This window comes from Pimephales promelas, chromosome 2 (assembly GCF_988280905.1).
Source record: "Pimephales promelas chromosome 2, fPimPro1.hap1.1, whole genome shotgun sequence".
In the NCBI taxonomy this organism is placed as follows: domain Eukaryota; kingdom Metazoa; phylum Chordata; class Actinopteri; order Cypriniformes; family Leuciscidae; genus Pimephales; species Pimephales promelas.
The window spans coordinates 21,822,417-21,842,433 of NC_142770.1; the positions used below are offsets into that span (position 1 = coordinate 21,822,417).

General features: G+C 38.6%; 1 protein-coding gene across 9 annotated transcripts in view; it reads left to right on the plus strand.

Annotated features, from left to right (window-relative positions):
- The window catches only part of dock3 (dedicator of cytokinesis 3), a 230,941-nt gene that overhangs the window by 204,298 nt on the left and 6,626 nt on the right, over positions 1-20,017 (plus strand). For 6 of the 9 annotated variants that reach the window (XM_039668620.2, XM_089117902.1, XM_039668619.2 and 3 more), the window contains 19 exons: positions 49-144; positions 357-417; positions 1,391-1,484; positions 1,746-1,894; positions 3,711-3,797; positions 3,962-4,066; positions 4,245-4,386; positions 7,902-8,068; positions 8,153-8,239; positions 9,594-9,773; positions 9,939-10,022; positions 10,112-10,228; positions 10,957-11,096; positions 13,603-13,735; positions 14,930-15,011; positions 15,182-15,300; positions 15,440-15,527; positions 17,905-18,024; positions 19,501-19,583. In XM_039668620.2, the coding sequence (XP_039524554.1) occupies positions 49-144; positions 357-417; positions 1,391-1,484; positions 1,746-1,894; positions 3,711-3,797; positions 3,962-4,066; positions 4,245-4,386; positions 7,902-8,068; positions 8,153-8,239; positions 9,594-9,773; positions 9,939-10,022; positions 10,112-10,228; positions 10,957-11,096; positions 13,603-13,735; positions 14,930-15,011; positions 15,182-15,300; positions 15,440-15,527; positions 17,905-18,024; positions 19,501-19,583 (2,134 nt within the window). Of the gene's footprint in view, positions 1-48; positions 145-356; positions 418-1,390; positions 1,485-1,745; positions 1,895-3,710; positions 3,798-3,961; positions 4,067-4,244; positions 4,387-7,901; positions 8,069-8,152; positions 8,240-9,593; positions 9,774-9,938; positions 10,023-10,111; positions 10,229-10,956; positions 11,097-13,602; positions 13,736-14,929; positions 15,012-15,181; positions 15,301-15,439; positions 15,538-17,904; positions 18,025-19,500; positions 19,584-20,017 lie in introns of all 9 variants that reach the window. The other 3 variants (XR_005622340.2, XM_039668624.2, XM_039668621.2) reach the window with 3 other exon arrangements.

Sequence of the window (20,017 nt, forward strand, 5' to 3'; positions counted from 1 at the left end):
ATGAAGTGCCCTTAAAAAATGATGTATATGTGTGCCGTTTATGTCTAGTCTGCTGGAGAAGATCGAGCAGGAGACCTGGAGGGAGACGGGCATCTCCTTCGTCACGTCTGTCACGCGCCTCATGGAAAGACTGCTGGACTACAGGTAAAACTCCCATCTAGTGACCAATAACCAATAGCTAGAACACAAGAAGTGGCCATTTGACGGACATGTAAAGTTCATTGTTGTACAGCATTGTACAAAATAAAGTAGAAGTCTCCCCAGAAATGATGTATAGAAACCAGCCAATCAGATTGGGTGGTCATTGGGCGTGGCATCGCATATCTAATAAGACTTCATGTTTCTTGTGTCGGCAGAGATTGCATGAAAGGTGATGAGACAGAAAACAAGAAGATCGGTTGCACTGTCAACCTGCTGGTGAGACTCACCCTTCATTCGATCCTGTTTGAACCTAATACATGCTATAGAGGGAATGCGTTGACGTCACTTTCCCGCCGGAACAACCCCCCTCAGCCTGACTGAGTGGCAAAAGATCTGCTGCGTGACTGGATTTAATAGGGGAAAATGCGACGAAAACGAACAATTTGATCAATTTAAACTGAATGTTGGACTCAATATAGTGGTCCTCACAACTTATTAAAGATCCAGTGATCCATGGATATTGACATGCAGACAGGAATCGTGTTGCCTGACGTTTATGTTTGCCTGATTTTGACACCGGGGAAATAAAAGCAATTTAGACCTACACATAAAGCAAATTTGCCTGTGAACGCTTTATTATATACGATATAGGTAGGTCTAAATCCGGGTGATCACTTATATCAGTGTTATATATAGCCTATATATATATATATATATATATATATCATCATATCGTCCAGCCCTAAAACTTTATAGTTATTTTTTTTTTTTTTGGTCATCAAAAAAAAAAAAAAACATCCAATAATGCAGAATATGCAATGATAAATATTTAATTGATGAGTTGTTAATATATATATATATATAACAATACAAAATATATGGGTATGGTTTTACAGCATATTGACTCAAAATGATAACTGCAGATCCACTGACTGGAGTCCAGTTGTTTCTGTGAACTGCAGTGATCCATTTGCTCCTCTTTCTATAGCAGTCTGTAAAAAATATACCTCCGATTTTTTGTCAAATCTAGTTGTACAGTCAATCGCAAAGCTCTTTCCCACTTTGTGTGTGTTGTGTTTGTTTTTCGCGGCATTTACGCTAATAACAAATACAGCCGCTCAGTCTTTTTGCCACTCACTGTGAGTAACTGCAGGCACTCCGGACGGCGGTGACGTCACGCGCATACCCTCTATATGGCTTTTTATGCAGTCAAGCGAAAGTAAGCTGATCATACGATGTAATTTTGTAGAATTTCTACAAGTCGGAGATTAATAAGGAGGAAATGTACATCCGGTACATTCACAAGCTGTGCGACATGCATCTGCAGGCTGAAAACTACACAGGTGAGACGGTATTCAGTTACTTCACATTTAAAAAACTGCATAGGCCACATCACACATAATGCTTTTTTGCATTTAAAAACATATAACACAGTTTTGGTTGAAATACAATGGAAATGAAGCGTAATGGAATGCAAAAATTTGCATATAGCAGTGCGTATAAAGTATACGTTTTATCACTATGTGTGATTCCTGGGAATTGTACCCATGACCTTGGCATTTCAAATCTACCAGTTGAACTAGATCTACCGCTGTTTCCCACAGAGGCGGCGTTCACCCTCCTGCTGTACTGGGAGCTTCTCCACTGGGAGGAACGACCCCTCCGAGAGTTCCTGCACTATCCCGCGCAGAGCGAATGGCATCGCAAAGAGGGTCTCTGTCGTAAGGTCATCCACTACTTCAACAAGGGAAAGGTATTTACAGAATCCCGGAAACAACGTTTCACCATTTTTTGGAGTAGTGTCTATAAAATTCGAGCTTAAAGGAGTAGTTCACTTTTGAAAAAAAAAACTCTGATAATTTACTCACCCCTATGTCATCCAAGATGTCCATGTCATTCTTTCTTCAGTCGAAAAAAAAAAATTAATGTTTTTGATTAAAACATTCCAGGATTTTTCTCCATATAATGGACTCCAATGGGAACCAAATGGTTCAAGGTCCAAAAGACAGTTTCAGTGCAAACTGCAAACTGGTCAAAGGGCGTTAAACGATTCCAGACGGTGAATAAGGGTCTTATCAAGCGAAACGATCACTCATTTAAAAAAAATAAATAACAAAGTTTAAGTTTTATAAGCTCAAATGTTCGCCTTGCTCTGTTCTGTGATGCGCGTTTGTGACTCTCCTGTTCGAACACGTTCATCGAAATGAATGAATCTTTTCCTGAGTCAACTCGTTCATTTCATTCGTTGAGTGAACCAAATGGCACGAAAAAAGAATTGATCATTTTGATAAACGAGTTCGAAGAGGAGAGTCACGAACGCGCATCACAGAACAGAGCAAGGCGACCGTTTGAGCTTATAAAACTTAAACTTTGTTATTTATTTATTAAATGAGCGATCATTTCGCTTGATAAGACCCTTATTCATCGTCTGGAATAGTTTAAAGCCCTTTGAACAGTTTGTAGTTTGCACTGAAACTGTCTTTTGGACCTTGAACCGTTTGGATCCCATTGGAGTCCATTATATGGAGAAAAATCCTGGAATGTTTTCATCAAAAACCTTCATTTTTTTTTTTTCGACTGAAAGTGGACAACTCAAAGGAGTAGTTCACTTTTACCTTTTTTAAAAAGTGTCCAAACACAATGATCCTCCCTAGACTTATATTTGAAAGATCGCCTGAGAAAATGGTGGATGTCAACTGTTGCTAAGACAGGAATGGTTTATAATGTTATTGAGCCAAATGGCCAGTTAAATCATAGGAATTTAACGTAAAGACTTCTGTGGATAATTAAATTCATGTCTACAAGTGGCACAACGCGATAAAAGCTAATTGTAACCCATTGTGATCCATGATACTGTGTAAAATTGATGAAACGCAACACAAACAATTCACATACTGTAAACGAATGGCATGTTACATTTCTGACGTACTCCCTGCGCTTGCGCTGATTCCCACATCAGGACATTTTGTGTCGCTACTTTCATTTCATTGCAACTTTAACAAGTCAATGGATTTATTTTAAACGTTCAAACCTTATAATAAAAGTCAATGGGGTCCAAAAAATAACATTGGTCCCCATTGCTTTTCATTAGAAGGTTTAAAAGTTTGATAATGCTGCGTTGAAACAATGCACATAAGACATGTAAAAGAAAAAAAAAAGTAGGGCGGAGACTTTGTTCTCTGCATCGGTTGCTGATTGGATGTTGACATATGGGCGTGGCTCTTAAAAGTAGTATAGGCAGATGAACATGAGAGGTTTAAACAAACAATGATTGAGAGAAAACTGTTGTTTTCACTCGATGGTTCAGTCATGAAATTTCGATTAAACATTACAAATGATTTGGTGGCTTTTCCTTTCATGGCGCATAATTTAAAATTGTAATCATTGTATACTGAATAGCGATTGGTCGCCTTTCTTGCTTTCATTTGCATATTGACATTAAACAAGTTGCCAGCTAAATGTGATGCAGCGTTTCTTTCTATAAACATAACTAAAACTTGCCATACCAAGGCAAGTCTAGTTTTAAATTGCACATCAAACCTGCTGTCCTGCCCTTGATCTCTTCCCAGTGCTGGGAGTACGGCATCCCGCTGTGCCGAGAACTAGCCTTCCAGTACGAGTCCCTGTACGACTATCAGAGTCTCAGCTGGATACGGGTCAGTGCTTTTTGATGTTATTTTTTTTTTTTTACGTGAATATATGAATAGAGATTATATAACAGCACTTTGAGTGGACCGCATAGCTATTAATGTACAGTTATGTATTATGTTCAGAAGGAGGTCAGTGCTGTGTGAATATTTAGCTCTTTCTTTCCACACAGAAAATGGAGGCGGCGTATTATGACAACATCATGGAGCAGCAGCGACTGGAGCCGGAGTTCTTCAGGGTGGGATTTTACGGCCGGAAATTTCCCTTCTTCCTCAGGGTGAGCTATCGCAATATTTACACGCTCTGTTTGTTTTTCACAATTGTAAGGATTAAGGGATTGATTTTGAATTAAAACCATATCAAATAAATAAAACAAATTTACAATGAATTACACAGTATTTATTGTATGCATTTATAAATACGATTACTTATTGATGTTTTTTCTCTGCACACAGAATAAGGAGTTTGTTTGTCGGGGGCATGACTACGAGAGGCTTGAAGCCTTTCAGCAAAGAATGCTGGGAGAATTCCCACAAGCCATCGCCATGCAGCATCCGAATCAACCGGATGAGGGGATTTTACAGGGTGATGCGCAGTGTATCCTTCAGCGTGATAACACTATTAGATGGTTTTGGGGACTCACTAACTCGCTCACTCACTCACACTTATGGCTCGTTTCCATTGAGTGGTACGGTACGGTACAGTTCGGTTCGGTACGCAATTATTTGCGTTTCCACTGTCAAATTTTGTGAATGGTACCAAAAAGCCGAACCGTACCGTACCACTTTTTGGGTACCCTTCCGTTGGGGTACCTAGCACAGTGAAAGGGTACTAAAAGGTGGAGCTAGACCCACTGCAGAACGCTGATTGGTGGACAGAGTGTCGTCACTCGCGCGTGCTACAAGGGCATTAGAAGCATACAGTTGAAATATAATTCTACTGTTATTGTGTCACGAAATGTAGTTTTAAGAGTTTTTCAGGCGAAAAAGTAGTTTTTTAAAGCTCAAATCTGTGGTTTATTTATAGATTTATGATCATTTGACTGAGATCCATTCTAAGCGATCACCGGACGCTCGCGCTCGTGTCCCCCGCCTGGAACAGCCTTTCCTCGGCTAGTCATCCTGATGTTTGCCGCTGACTCGGACGTCTCTGTAGTGGTTAAACATGAGATATAGTTCATCTTGTATAAACCTAACAAGTGATCGTTGGTCTCGTGAATCTATAATTCGTTCCCTGGCCAATAGTTTTGGCAGAAGGCTACGTGAAGTTTCATATTTGAGCGCTAAATTATTCGACTGACTGAATTGTTTCTTGATGTTATTTAAGCTTTACTGTATATCTTTTTGTACCTTTTACTTATACTTTTATAATGGCTATTATTGATAAAACTGAAATTCAACAAAAAGAGATAGTTTTGTCATTTTTATTTATTTTTTATTACAAGATCATCTGTAGCCTATGTTGTTTATTGCAACATTTGTACCAATGCGATATGCAATACCCTACATTACATCAAATGTGTATATTTACATTACATGTGTATATGTATATTGCCTGGAATATGTTTAATATTTTTTAATTTAAACGAAAAGAGGCAGGGTTGTTTTATATTTAGTTTTGTTGTAAATATATAGGCTAACGTTACGTAGACTAGATGCAGTGATAATCAATAGGCTATGCGTTGCCTGAACCACATGTGCGAGTGTTTACAAATGTATTGAAATGAAATCGAAAAGAAGCAGAGTGGTGTTTTATAACATATTTCGTTTTATTGTTGCCTAAAATGAACATACAGAGATAAACGGAGCCGCATAGCCAGAGCGAGCAGAGTGCCGCGTTCAAGAACGTGCTGTTCCATTAGCAGAATTACTGGATTCGCGTCCTTCGGATCGTTCTCCTGAGTCGGACTTTGCGTTGGCTTCTTGGAAACGCCTAATGCCAGCGCTTGTTTCTAGTGACAAACATGCCGATCAAGCAAGAACAAGATCTGCTGTCTGTCATCCATTATTGTTTACTATGTCGCTTTCTTCGCGCCAAAATGACGTCGATCGCTTCTTTCCAGCATACCACGCCTATCAAGTAAGGGTACTGTTGGCGGTGGAAACGCAAGCCTGATCATGGTGTACCCGACCCGACCCGTACTGTACCGTACCGTACCCCTCAGTGGAAACGAGCCATTAATCACACACTCACACTTAATTACTCACACTCACTCACTCACTCACTCACTCACTCACTCACTCTCTCACTCACTCACTCACACTCACTCACTCACTCACTCACTCTCTCACTCACTCACTCACACTCACTCACTCACTCACTCACTCACTCTCTCACTCACTCACTCACTCTCTCACTCACACTCACTCACTCACTCACTCTCTCACTCACTCACTCACTCACACTCACTCACTCACTCACTCACTCACTCACTCACTCTCTCACTCACTCACTCACTCACTCACACTCACTCACTCTCTCTCACTCTCTCACTCACACACTCACTCACTCACTCACTCTCTCTCTCTCTCACTCTCTCACTCACTCACTCACACTCACTCACTCTCTCTCTCACTCACTCACTCACTCTCTCACTCACTCACTCACTCACTCTCTCACTCACTCAATTCAATTCAATTCAATATAGCTTTATTAGCATGACTGTGTAACACAATGTTGCCAAAGCATCAACATATTATATAAAAATAATAGAACAAACACACAGAACATATATGTACAGATCACTCACTCACTCACTCACTCACTCTCTCACTCACTCACTCTCTCACTCACTAACTCACTTACTCTCTCACTCACTCACTCTCTCACTCACTCACTTACTCACTCACACTTAATCACTCACTCACTCTCTCACTCACTCGTTCACTCACTCACTCACACTTAACCACTCACTCACGCTCGCTCACGCACTCACTCACACTTAAAGCTACACTGTGTGATTTTTACCCCCATCTAGAGGTGAAAAGGTATATGACCATCCAGTGAATATTAGTTTCTGTTCCTATGAATTCCGATTTCGTTTTAACTCCTACGGTGGCCAATGTAGTCCAAGATTAACATGGCTTCCAGTTCGACCTCTTCCATGAGTGTTAACTCAAACATAAACGCGAAAGGCGAAGCTTGAATTAACGGGTATGTCCCTCTTTGGCTAATGTACTTCAAGATGGAGGGGCAACATGGCGACCGACATTAGAACCCCTTACCCGTATGTATTTTCAATGGCACATTATACACTCACGAGAATACTTTATTACTTGAACGAAGTAAATATACATTAATGAGCACATATATTTTTGAAATAAGTGTTTTTAGCTAAGAATAAACTAAGAGTTACACAGTGTAGCTTTAATTATTCACTCACTCTCACACACTCACTCACTCACTCAAACTTAATCACTCTCACTCACTCACATACACACACTCACTAACTCACTTACTCATTCACTCACTCATTTCATTCAGTCATTTTACTCACTCACTTACTCATTCACTCACTAACTCGCTAACTGATTCGTTCGTTCATTCATTTCATTCAGTCGTTTTACTCACTCTCACTTACTCATTCACTCATTAACTCACTAACTCACTCACTCATTTCATTCAGTCGTTTTACTCACTCTCACTTACTCATTCACTCATTAACTCACTAACTCACTCACTCATTTCATTCAGTCATTTTACTCACTAACTAACTCTCTTGCTTCACTCACTCATTTCATTCTCTCGCTTTACTCACTCACATTCATTTCACTCACTAACTCACTCGCTTAATCACTCACTCATTAATTTATTCATTCACTCATATCACTCGCTCACTAATTCACTCGCTTACTCATTTCACTTACTCTTTTCACTCACTCACTCATCATATATTTTTGTATTGTTGTCTGAACGTCTATATATGATTTGTTATTGAAAGGGCAGCTTGGAAACTCTGCACAGTATCTTCTTTCGTTTTGTACATGACAAAAAAAAACAAGTTTAGAAATGACATCAAATTCTGACACCATTCATTTTTAGGGTTATCTATCCTTTTAATATGCTTGTTCAAAATATAGTAGCTGTTTTTTCCTTCATGTAAAGTTCCATAGACTTACAGATCTACGCCGTGAATCCAGTTCCAGAAAACATTGATGTGCTACAGATGGACCGCGTGCCCGACCGCATCAAAAGTTTCTACAGAGTCAACAATGTCCGCCGATTCCGTTACGACCGGCCTTTCCACAAGGGGCCAAAAGACAGGGAGAATGAATTTAAGGTGAATTGAAATGTCTTCTCTAGGAAACACTAGTGGGTTTAACACCAGACGTTGGCTGAAGTTGCATCATGTCTGTTTTTTCAGAGTCTCTGGATTGAGCGGACCACACTCATCCTCACACACCCTCTGCCCGGGATCTCCCGCTGGTTTGAAGTGGATAAGCGTGAGCTGGTGGGTGACTCACCAAACCAAGTCTGAATATATCATAAACATAATGAGGCCGCCATTTTGGTTTGCTTATCAAATATCAAAGCTGTCCAGTCAACAATTTATTTATTCAAAAAGTGTCTTTGTGTATTGTGTAAACACACACTGGTACACTAACAAGTACCTAATTTTACTGTGTTTTGAGAATAATGTTATTCATTAAAATGTTCATAATTAGTTTGAAGCTGATAACCCCGTGGGAACGGTTGGGCTTTGCTTGAATTTCGAGTTCAGGCTTTTGTACTGTATAAATAAACGCAAAAATGGAATAAACAAACAAACTAACAAAAAAAAAATCATAATTTGGCCCATAAATTTAGTCCATAAAATTATTAAAAAAGTGTTTTATTATTATTATTATTCTTTTCCAATTAAATTGGAAAATGATTTTACATAAATAAATACATTTCTTACCTAATCACTTACTAATTTTAATTAGTATTTATAGTATTTAATTTCTAATTATTCACTGTTCACACAAATGTAACTTTCATGAAGTCATGAATTTACATGTCTCATAATTTGTTGCATAATTTTGCTTAAATTATTAAATAAATAAAGTATATTTAGTTTACATTTAAACTACCCAAAAACTAAAATCAATTTAAAAAATAAAAAAATATAAACAAAATTGCATTAAAAAATACTTTTTAAGGTTTATAATAAGGTTTTTAATATGATTTTGCATGAATAATTAATTAATTAAATAAAAATAAAATTCTAATTTACATCCATACTGCTTAAACACTAAAATATATCTTTCAAATTTTATTAAGTTCATATAAAGTTTCTAATATAATTTTGCTATATAATTATTAGATGCATATGACATCTGTAATTTAAATTTAAACTATCCAAATACTAAAATCAATTAAAACTTGACTGTCAAATGATTAATCACGATATATATATATATATATATATATATATACACATATGCATGTATATTTAAGAAAAAAAATATTTATATGTAAAATATTTATATTTATACATAATATAAATACAGTATATACATGAAAATATTTCTATATACAAGCATGCATATATATATATATATATATATATATATATATATATATATATATATATATATATATATATATATATATATATAAAATAATTATACACAGTGCACCCACATATATTATGTAAATAAACTTTTATTTTGGATGCAGCCCCAATTTGACTTCAAAAAAAAAAAAAAACTCTCAGGAAAATGTTTTTTTAATATGATTTTACATTAATAATTAAATATATATAATTATTAATAATATAAAAAATATATATGTTATTTTTACCACATATATGTTATTTATAGGTTGAAGTTAGTCCACTGGAGAACGCCATTTACGTGGTGGAGAATAAGAACCAGGAGCTGCGCACCCTGATCAGTCAGTACCAGCACAAGCAGCTTCACGGAAACATTAACCTGCTCAGCATGTGCCTGAATGGGGTGATTGACGCAGCTGTCAACGGGGGCATCGCCAGATACCAGGAAGTGAGTGCTGCAACCGCTACCGCGAACTCCACCAAACATAACACCTCACACTACAGTGATGAGCTTTTTGTTGCTCGGATAAATGAACATCAGACGTTTAGCCTTCATCTAAAAGAATAGTTTCATTATAGGTTGTCAAATGTTTTTATGCTTCTTGTCTCCCAGGCATTCTTCGATAAAGAGTTCATTAGCAGTCACCCAGAGGATACAGAGAAGATCACCCAACTCAAGGATCTGATGCAAGAACAGGTGAACGCATACGAAAACTCTTTACTTTAACAACGCAAAAAAAGCAATGTGAAAGGTCCGATAATCCACCTTATTTTTAAACCCCATAGGTTCACATCCTCAGCGTGGGTCTGGCCATCCACGAGAAACTGGTGCACCCGGAAATGCGTCCCCTGCACAAGAAGCTGATCGACCAGTTCCAGATGATGAGGAGCAGCCTCTGTCATGTGAGACCTTACATCTGCTTCTCACGAATCTGACAGATTTGTCAACAAAATTTGTGTCCCGATAAATCAATTTCAATTAATATTATTAGATTTTATTATAATTAAGAAAATAAAAAAGCAAGTTTACAGTCATTTATTTGCTATTTTACTCCTAGAAGTTAGAGGATTAGTTCACTTTAAAAAAAAAAACTTTTGCTGATAATTTACTCACCCCCATGTCATCCAAGATGTCCATGTCTTTCTTTCTTCAGTCGAAGGTTTTTGATGAAAACATTCCAGGATTTTCTCCATATAATGGACTTCAATGGGAACCAAACGGTTCAAGGTCCAAATGAGAGTTTCAGTGCAGCTTCAAGTAAATTATCAGCAAAAGTTTTTTTTTTTTTTTAAAGTGAACTACTCCTTTAATTTTTTTTTTTTGTTTGATCATTGATGACTCATCATGCACTTAAGGGTGTGTCCAAATATTCGTCTAATCAAATGCTCTCTAGAATGACAGTATGTTAATTTCACCTAATTTCTGGTTCTGTTCAGGAATGAGAATGCCATTTAATACATCTCGCCCCAAACTTTTTGTTTGAATAGGAAATGCCAATTTAGGAAATTTAGGGTCTTTAAATACATTTTGCTTTTCTCACTTGTTCCTTTGCATAGATTCAATATCAAACTGGTGTGTAATATTGAATCTGTATTGGCATTAATGCAAACAGTGTGTGTATTCAGAGTAGTGTTTCTATGTGGCCCTGCAGGGTCTGCCCGGTCTGGATAAGCTGAGCCCGGCCTGCTCAGGGGCGAGCACCCCGAGGGGCATCCTCGCCACCCACAGTCCCATGAGCCCCGAGAGTATTAAACTCATGCACCGACACAGGTAAGCACACCCTTACAGACCCCCTTCTGCATGCACACAGACAGGTGTCTATTGGGTGGATATTAGAACAGCATAATAAATGAAGGCAATTTTTTAATGTTTACAATCTGATGTGAGAAGTCAAAGTCATTTCCTGTGGTATTCAACAGCACCACACCGATGAGCTTAGCTAGAGCGTTCCTTTAAATTAAACATGCTGCACAATAATGGAAATCCATTCAACATACTTGGTATACATGAGTGCAGTGTATTAAGTATTTAGTAGTACTTTTTATTAGGGTTGTCAAACGATTAATCGCAATTAATCGCATCCAAAATAATTATGTTTACATAATTATTTTATATATATATATTAGTGCTGGGGTAAACGATTATTAACTAAACGATTAGTTGGGCGATTATTTTATCGATTAGTCGACTAATCGGACGACTAATATAAAGAATATTTTTTCTGCTGCTCAATTAATAAAAAAAACAATATCTCAAATAAATACTAGCATACTGAATCAAGATACTAAGCTGGCTAACGATAGTCTAATGTTATGTATTTGAACACCATCATTATAACTCTACAACCGCCAAAACCTTGTTATTAAAATATTTTTACAAACATTTTTTTATCAGAGAGAATGTTTAAATATTAATATCAGCTGAGGAGGGAAACGGAGGCGGAGTTAGTGGTGTGATCGGAGGCTTCTACTGCTGGAGATGAATCGGGAGAGGTTTGTGCACCTACGCGCGGCGCCGCGTCCAGGATGAACGACTTCTAGCCGAATCTGCCCGAGCTTGAACGTCTCACCACACCGGCACCCAGTTTGCGCGTCTAAATTGCAAAGTTTTTTTTCTTGAGGGTTTGTTTACTGTGTGTAATTCATTTAATGGATAGCACATTCACTTCTAGTTGCCTTCGTCCTCTATTCTGCAATGTTTCGGTCTCCCACGTGTGTGTGGCAAACTGTACCGCCGGGAACATGCAAAAAATAAATAAATAAAGAAGCGTCGAAGCAAAAATATGACGTCGACGCAATTTTGACGTCGAATCATCGATGTCATCGACGCGCCGCTACAGCACTAATATATATATATATATTAATACACACACATGCTTGTAAATATTTAAGAAATATTTTCATGTATATACTGTATCTAGATTTATATAGAATTTATATTATATGTTAATATATTAATATAATATAATATTTCATATATAAATAATGTTTTTTTTTCTTAAATATACATGCATGTGTGTGTATTTTTATATATATATATATATATACAAAATAATTATACACAGTGCACCCAGATATATTATTTTATTATATTTATTTTGAATGCGATTAATCGTTTGACAGCCCTACTTTGAGTGATGAGATGATTCTCCAAAAAGAAAATAATTAAAGAAAATGTTCATTTTATAGATTTGTATTTTGTATTATTATTATTTTTAGATAAATCATTCTATATTTATGCTTAGTTTTATATTTTAATTAATTCAGATTACATACATTTTTATTTTGTATCTACTCACATACTCTACTGGACATAGATACTAATTGTTTATTACTACCTTTTTGTTTATGAAAAATAATGAAAATACCATCTTATTGAAAAAAAATCTAGTCCAAATTCACACATTTAAAATAAAATATAAATAAATTACAATGTTTCATTTGTCTACAGAAAAAGATTGCGCAAAACAGTGCTATTATAGTACAATTTATATACTATTATATTTTTTTGTTTATATTTTTTAATAGACTTTTACATTATTTTCATTTTCATTTTAGTTTGTTTTAGTAATTCTATGGGCTTTTGTTATTTTTAGTTCTTTTTATTTTTAGCTTTAATTTATTTTAATTTTATTTCATTTAACAAAAACGATTTTTAATGGTTTTAGATAACAATAACAAGCCTGGTTCCAACTTTGTGTATTCATATTCAGGATTTCATTATTACAGATGTTCATTTCACGTGTTACACCTTACAGGAAACTCTATATACCGCATTGTAATGAATCTGTATAGTCTGTGTGTGTTCTACTCACATGTCTGTGAGTTATAGAGAGATTCCTGCTCTGTAGACGCAGCCCTCCCTTTCTCTTCACAAACACTCCTTGACCGTGTATTCCTCATAAACACGCGTACACGCTCATGCTGCCCACCCTGGACACACTAGCTTCAGCTCCGCCACGTCTCTCTCATGTCTCTCTGTTTGTTCCTCTTTCTCCTTCTCTCTCTCTTCTGTCACTTTCCCTCACAAATGTTTGATCTTTCTGTGCATGCTTTATATCCTCCTTCTTTCTCCTTTATTCTGTCTTCCCTTGTTCTTCGCATGGCTGCCTGTGTTCTATGACCCTACAATCACTTTTCTTCCTCTTGATTCATTTCCCTCATCCCTGCATGCCTTCCCGTTCCTCCAATCTTTCTCTTGCTTTTCTTTTCCATCCCTGTATTCCCATACCTCTCCTCCCTGTCTCTCTCTCTCTCTCTCACTTTACTGTCTCTAGCCCTCTGAATGTGTTGGGGTCTGTCCGCCACTCCTCCTCTTCTCTCTCCTCTCACACCTCCAGTGAGACGGGAAACTTGCTCATCCTGACGGACAGTATGATGGAACACCCGGAGGACCTCTACCGCATGCAGGTGGGCTACATCAGCTCATAATACGCACATTTAGTGTACAAGTACAGCTTAGTGACCAACCAAAACACCCAAGCATCCATTTAAGGCACCCAGGCATTTATCTAGCCACCTAGCAGTGTCATAGCAACTTCACAGTAACCACTCAGTACACCCTAAAAGAATCAATTGCAGCCACCTAGCAATTCCCTAGTTACAACTTAGAGCACCTTAGAAACTTCACATCCACCTAGCAACATCTTGGCAACCACCAAACACCTTGCAATGCCTAACAATCCAGAATAACACCCTACCATCTGCATAACAATGTCCTAGCACTGCTTGGCAACACCCTAGCAACCACCAAGGGTATCTAACCTAACAACTTCTTAGAAATACCCTAGCAACCACCAAGGATGTCTAACCTATCAAATACCCTTGCAACCACCCATATTATCCTAGCTTAATGGCTCGCACAAGTGAACATGCATAGCACCCCAACAATCACCTAGCAATAAACCCCTCAGAACAACCTTGGAACAACCTCCTAGCACCGCTTAGCAACACCCTAGAAACCACCCAATATATCCAAGCAAAACCTTAGCAGTAGCAAACACTCATAGCACCCCAGAAATCACCTATCAATTAGCAATACCCTATCAGCATCCCAGAACAACCAAACAACTGCCCAACAACTTCATAGCACTGCTTAGCAATATCGTAGCAACTGTCTAGCAACACCTGAGAGACAATCCAACCAACCCAAAATATCCTAAGAAATGTCTCATTAACGCATATTCATAGCACCCTAACAATCACACATCACCAAGCAATACCCTAGCAACCTTTTCCAACAACCTAGAAACTGCCTAACAACGCCCTAGCAACAGCACCCTAGAAGCCAGCCACCCCTAGCAATTCCCAGACAACCTCTGAGAACACCCTACATTCTTCATAACAATGCCCTAGCAACACCCTAGAAACCACCCATAATATACAAGCAACACCTTAGCGTTAGCAAACACTCATAGCAGAAACCACCTGTCATTTAGGAATACCTCGGAACTATCAGAACAACCAATCAACTGCCTAGCAACACCCTAGAAACCACTCACCACTTAGCAACTCTCAGCCAACCTCTCAGAACACCATAGCAACGACCAAGAATATTGTATCTGATCTTTTAAAGTACTTGTTCCCCTCTGTGTAACATTTCAGCCCAGTCCATCATCATCCAGCTTGAGCTCAACGCATTCAGCTCCATCTCAGATGATCAACTCAGGGCACGGTAGCATCAGAGGTGAGCGACAGTAAACTTCATAATAACACCAGGTTTGAGTGTTTTCCAAAACCAATGTTTGAGAGCTATAACGCATTGTCATTTGTGACAATCAATATCTTCTAGTTTCGCTCAAAAGAACATCTCAGCTTTTTTAGTCTCAACGTACAGATCATTTCCTTTCTCTCCAGTTGGGTCCCCATCACTACCTGACAGATACAGGCACAACCGAGAGTTGTTGATGCTTCTACCACCGCACAGGGACCGTCCCAGCAGTGCAATGTACCCCAACATAACCGAAAACGGACAGGTGCGTCTACCACAAGATGCAGCTAATTCGCATTTTGGCAAATCCATTAAACTGTGTCTGGAAATGATATGACCTCAGTTGTGAGGGTAACATAACTGCAGTCATTTTTTTTTATATATATTTTGCTTTTTTTCACCAGCCTACTAACCATCAGAGGGCTCTATACCATCAGGTCATTGGTCCCTGCAAACCCTGCAGTGACCCTAATCTCTCTGTGGCTGATAAAGGTATGACTGGGTGTGTATGATTCTCTGAACCCACTGTACCCCTCTATCCATCCACAAATCCACAATCCCCTCACCCCAGGCAGAAATCACAATACTTGCTGCATCAAAAAGTGCATACAGTCTAAGTAGGTACTACCGACTTTGTGACCATTAAAAAGTATGTTCTATTTGTTGTATGAGTGCATTCCGGACGTACTACAACGGTCACGTTTGGCTATGTCATGTGACCTACTACGCTTACCTGCCAGTCACAACTCCTCTCCCGTGGCCTCATAGGAAAGTAAAGTATACATTGAATGCACACTCCAGAAACTCACTGGACGTTGTAGGTCATCTGGGTACTTTTCGCTTTTGTTTTTCAAAAAATGCGTTCGCACATACTACTCTTTTGGTGTACCATTTTTCACATTCCATAGGGAAGTGGGCCTTTATGGATGCAGCGTCAGTTTCAGTTATATTCCCAGGTGATATTCCCAAAGACCAATGGCAGCACTGAAAGTCAAGAGAGTCCGCACACAGTCCACCCTTCTTCTAACGCTTGAGCTTATGAACGCTTCATTTTTACGGACCAGATTTACTAACACCATGCGGCAGCGCAAACCTTCTTTTGGCGGAAAGAGACGCAGTGAAAAATTGCGCTGAAGAACGTTGACTGGGTTATTTTTGCGGCTGACCTTATTGTATATGCATTTGTACAAGTTTCCCTTTCAAATGCAAAATTTATGGGAGAGTATTTAAATGAATCATTCGAGGTGATTTAATAAGGTTTGCGCTAGTCAATTTATTGGTATTTCTGCCATTAATTACCACCAAAAAAAGCATGTCTTAAACCAGACGCTAATTTGCGCTGCTCTTGGTAGATTGTGTTGGTCATTATAGATGTGTTTCCACCGCAATTACCAGGAACTCTTTGTCCCAGGAACTTTTATCATAGGAACCTTTTTGACCCAGGCCATTTGCTTACTGCGTTTACACCGCGGACTAAAGTACCGGTCCGGGGCGGAAAGATTATGTAGTGATGTTGAACTGCGTGCGACTCCTCTTCCTATCCTGCACGTTTGTTTAGAGTTTTGATTGAAGGAGATTCAGGCTGTGCTGCTTTTAGCCGCGTTTCCACCGCAATTACCAGTAACTATTTGTCCCAGGAACTTTTTTCACTGGAACTTTTTTTCCCCAGACCGCTTGCTTACTGCGTTTACACCGCGTACTAAAGTACCGGTCCGGGGCGGGAAGATTATAGTGACGTTGAACTGCGTGCGACTGCTCTTCCTAGCCTGCGCGTTTGTTTTGAGTTTTGTATGGAGGAGATTCAAGCTATGCTGCTTTTGTGTGGGATTGGTTAACTAACGAGGTAATTAACAAAACGGCAGAAAAGAGACGAGCACCCAAAGCGTATTCAGAAAGCTCGTAATGCTAGATATAAAAGTAGACGTTTTAGTCCCACCCCGAAAGTTCCTGAACTCTGAAAAAGTACTACCTTGCCAGCAGGGACTTTCTGGACTTTTTACCCGGAACTTCATTTAGACCCTGGTTCCTGCGGTGTAAACACACCAAGTACCACCCCAAAGTTCCTAGTTCCTGGGGAAAGTTCCTGCGGTGGAAACGTGTCTTTTGTGTGCAATTGGTTTACTAACGAGGTAATTAACCAAAGAGTCGAGCACCCAAAGCGTATTCAGAAAGCTCGTAATGCTAGATGTAAAAGAAGACGTTTGTTATCAGCGGACATTGACCGTGAGATGGATGGGACGAACGCGTGCCATCGGGCAGAAAGAACAAGTGGTAAGAACCAATTATCATGTTCAGCGCACAAGTCCCACCCCGAAAGTTCCAGAACTGTTAAAAAGTACTACCTCGCCAGCAGGGACTTTCTAGGGGGACATTTTTACTCAGAACTTCATTTAGACCCTGGTTCGTGTAAACACACAGAGTACCACCCCAAAGTTCCTCATTCCTGGGGAAAGTTCCTGCAGTGGAAACGCGGCTTATGGAAATGATCCGGCTGTGTCTACATTCTTTAATGTGCATGTCGTTCGTAGATCACGCGCAGAAATTTCCACTCCCATCAACGCAGTTTTGGAATTGCGCTTTCGCACTAATCTTAGTAAATCTGGCACTAAGACTTAATTTTTGCCGTTTTTTTGCACTAGACTCTCGCCAAGTCTTTGTAGCAAAATGACTTTTATTTCCATTAACAACTTTAGTAAACAAAGGTAGATACTTGTTAAGGAAGTCTTTCTCGTTACGCTACTTTGGAAACACCAGAATCCAAAGCTCAGCATGCTAAGCAGCCATTCTTGAGATATCCGACCTTCAGATTAGGATCCAGCAGGTCAGTAGTGATGTGTAAAGTGATGGTGGTCTTTGCTCTTTCTGGCAGTGTTGACAGCTCCCAGCAGCTGGAGTTTGGACAGTGGCACCAGGGACACTCTGCCGTTCCTCTCTGCTCATGTCGGGAGTGTGATGGCCCCACCCGTTCCCCCCCGCACCCTCCCTCCCGGTAAGAGACAACACTATCTTTAAGGAAACGTTAACAATATTTCATGAACCTAGTGCTTTTACTTTTGAAATGTAATGAACGGCTACGTTGGATTATCTACGGATGATAAGGAGCCGCGTCGTGTTCAGCTACACAAGCTCATTTGAAAGAAATTTGGAAAGTATGCATGTACTCTTTGGAAGAATTTATGAATACATGAAGCAAATAGAAGTTAAATGTAATCTAATGTGCCGTTTACACAACACTTTTTATGCATTTTGGCTGTTCTTTTACACCACAACAGCGTTAGGGGCTTGAATATGCAAACTTTTGAAAACCGGTTTCAAAGTGCACGTTTTTGAAAACGATCCCATTACCGTCTCCGTGTAAACTACGAAAACATGAATTTTTGAAAACGATGACGTTATCAAATGCATGCGTATTACTTGTTCAGTCTATAGGCATCGCCACCTACTGGCCTGGCATGAATAATACAGCGTTGTTAGTTGTTTTCGCGGAGCCGTGTGAATGGGGATTGTATTGACAATGGTGTTGTCTGTATGCAAAAAAATGCAAAGGAAATACTTTTCATTTTTTAAAACTAGTTTGTCGTTGTCGTGGAAACGTACCATTAGTTTGATGTAGTCTTAATGTCTTAAAAACTGCATGCATAATTGTACATATAAAAAGGCTGTAAAAAATCCCTTTTTTCATATTACAGCATTTCTCACTATTGAGCTGTTTGGACACATTGTTATGACCACCGCAAAGATAAGCTTAACAAACTTGCCAAGCAAAGTTATTTAATCTATTCACATATTTCCTATTTAACAGGAAACTGGGACAGGATATATTGACAGGCCAATTTGTTATTTGCTGTTGCAGGTTGTATGTATTAAAGTGATATTCTCATTCCAGAGTGGATTTTATTAGACAAAAAAAAAAATATGTATACACCAACATTTTCTGCCAAAATAATCAGTTATCTGAACTAAATAAATGATTTAAGTTGATCTGACAAAAGAAAAAATGTTGTGATAACAAATCTTGAAAATATTTTTTTTTACAGTGCAAGGACTACATTAGCTTGATTTAATGAGATCTTTAACCTAATTAAAATTTGAATATTTTATTTTGATTTATTTTAAAATGCATATGCCAATCATTTATGAGAAAAAAAATACACAAAATAAAATTACACATTATGTCAACTGCCCAAATGTGTCATTAGTGTAACATCCTCCCTTTCATTTCTATAGCTTTCTTTCCTCACAGTTGATAATTCATCCTTGTCTTCTAGTGTATATCCGTAGAGTTATTTCCTCCTCATCCCCTTTTCCCCAGCCAGAATTCTCCTCTGAACCTCAGCTAAGTTCAGAAAGAGTCTGTCATAGTGCTGGCTGAGTGAATGTGCATGTCAGCAAGTTTATGTGCGAGTGTGTACCGGCGTGTGCTCTTTCCAACCCTGGTTCTGTCCAATTGTGTGTCCCCCTTTAGGACACTTCTCGATGCACTTTGATGCTTTCCACCACCAGATCAGCGAACTCCCTCCAGCTCTCCCCGCGCGCTCCTTAAGAAAGGTATCCTCCGCCTAGATGTGTCCCATTAGTCCTCCTCATACATGAATTTCGCGCTACCATCCCGAGATTGACCTCGGATGTCCCTGCCTGTTCTCTAGTCAAAAACCCTCAAGCCTAATAGAACTTTAGTCTGGTTCACACTTTTTGGTGTCCCTAAGATGCTAAAGTGTTTTGGGTTCATATTGCAATCGTTTCATGTGCATTGGTATATGTATCCATCAGTAATGTAATTAATGTGTGTGTGTGTGTACAGTATGTGTGTGCTTGGGTTGTATTTTCTCTATCATAAAAGGGAGATCAGTAGGATAAAAAAATGGTAATTTTTGTTTAGGAGAAGGTTAAAGCAAGTCATCCAGAAACCACAAATAATCATCAAAATGAAGTAACATCTAAATGTCTTTAGAATAGCAATAGAAGTCTCAAGAGTGTTGTTG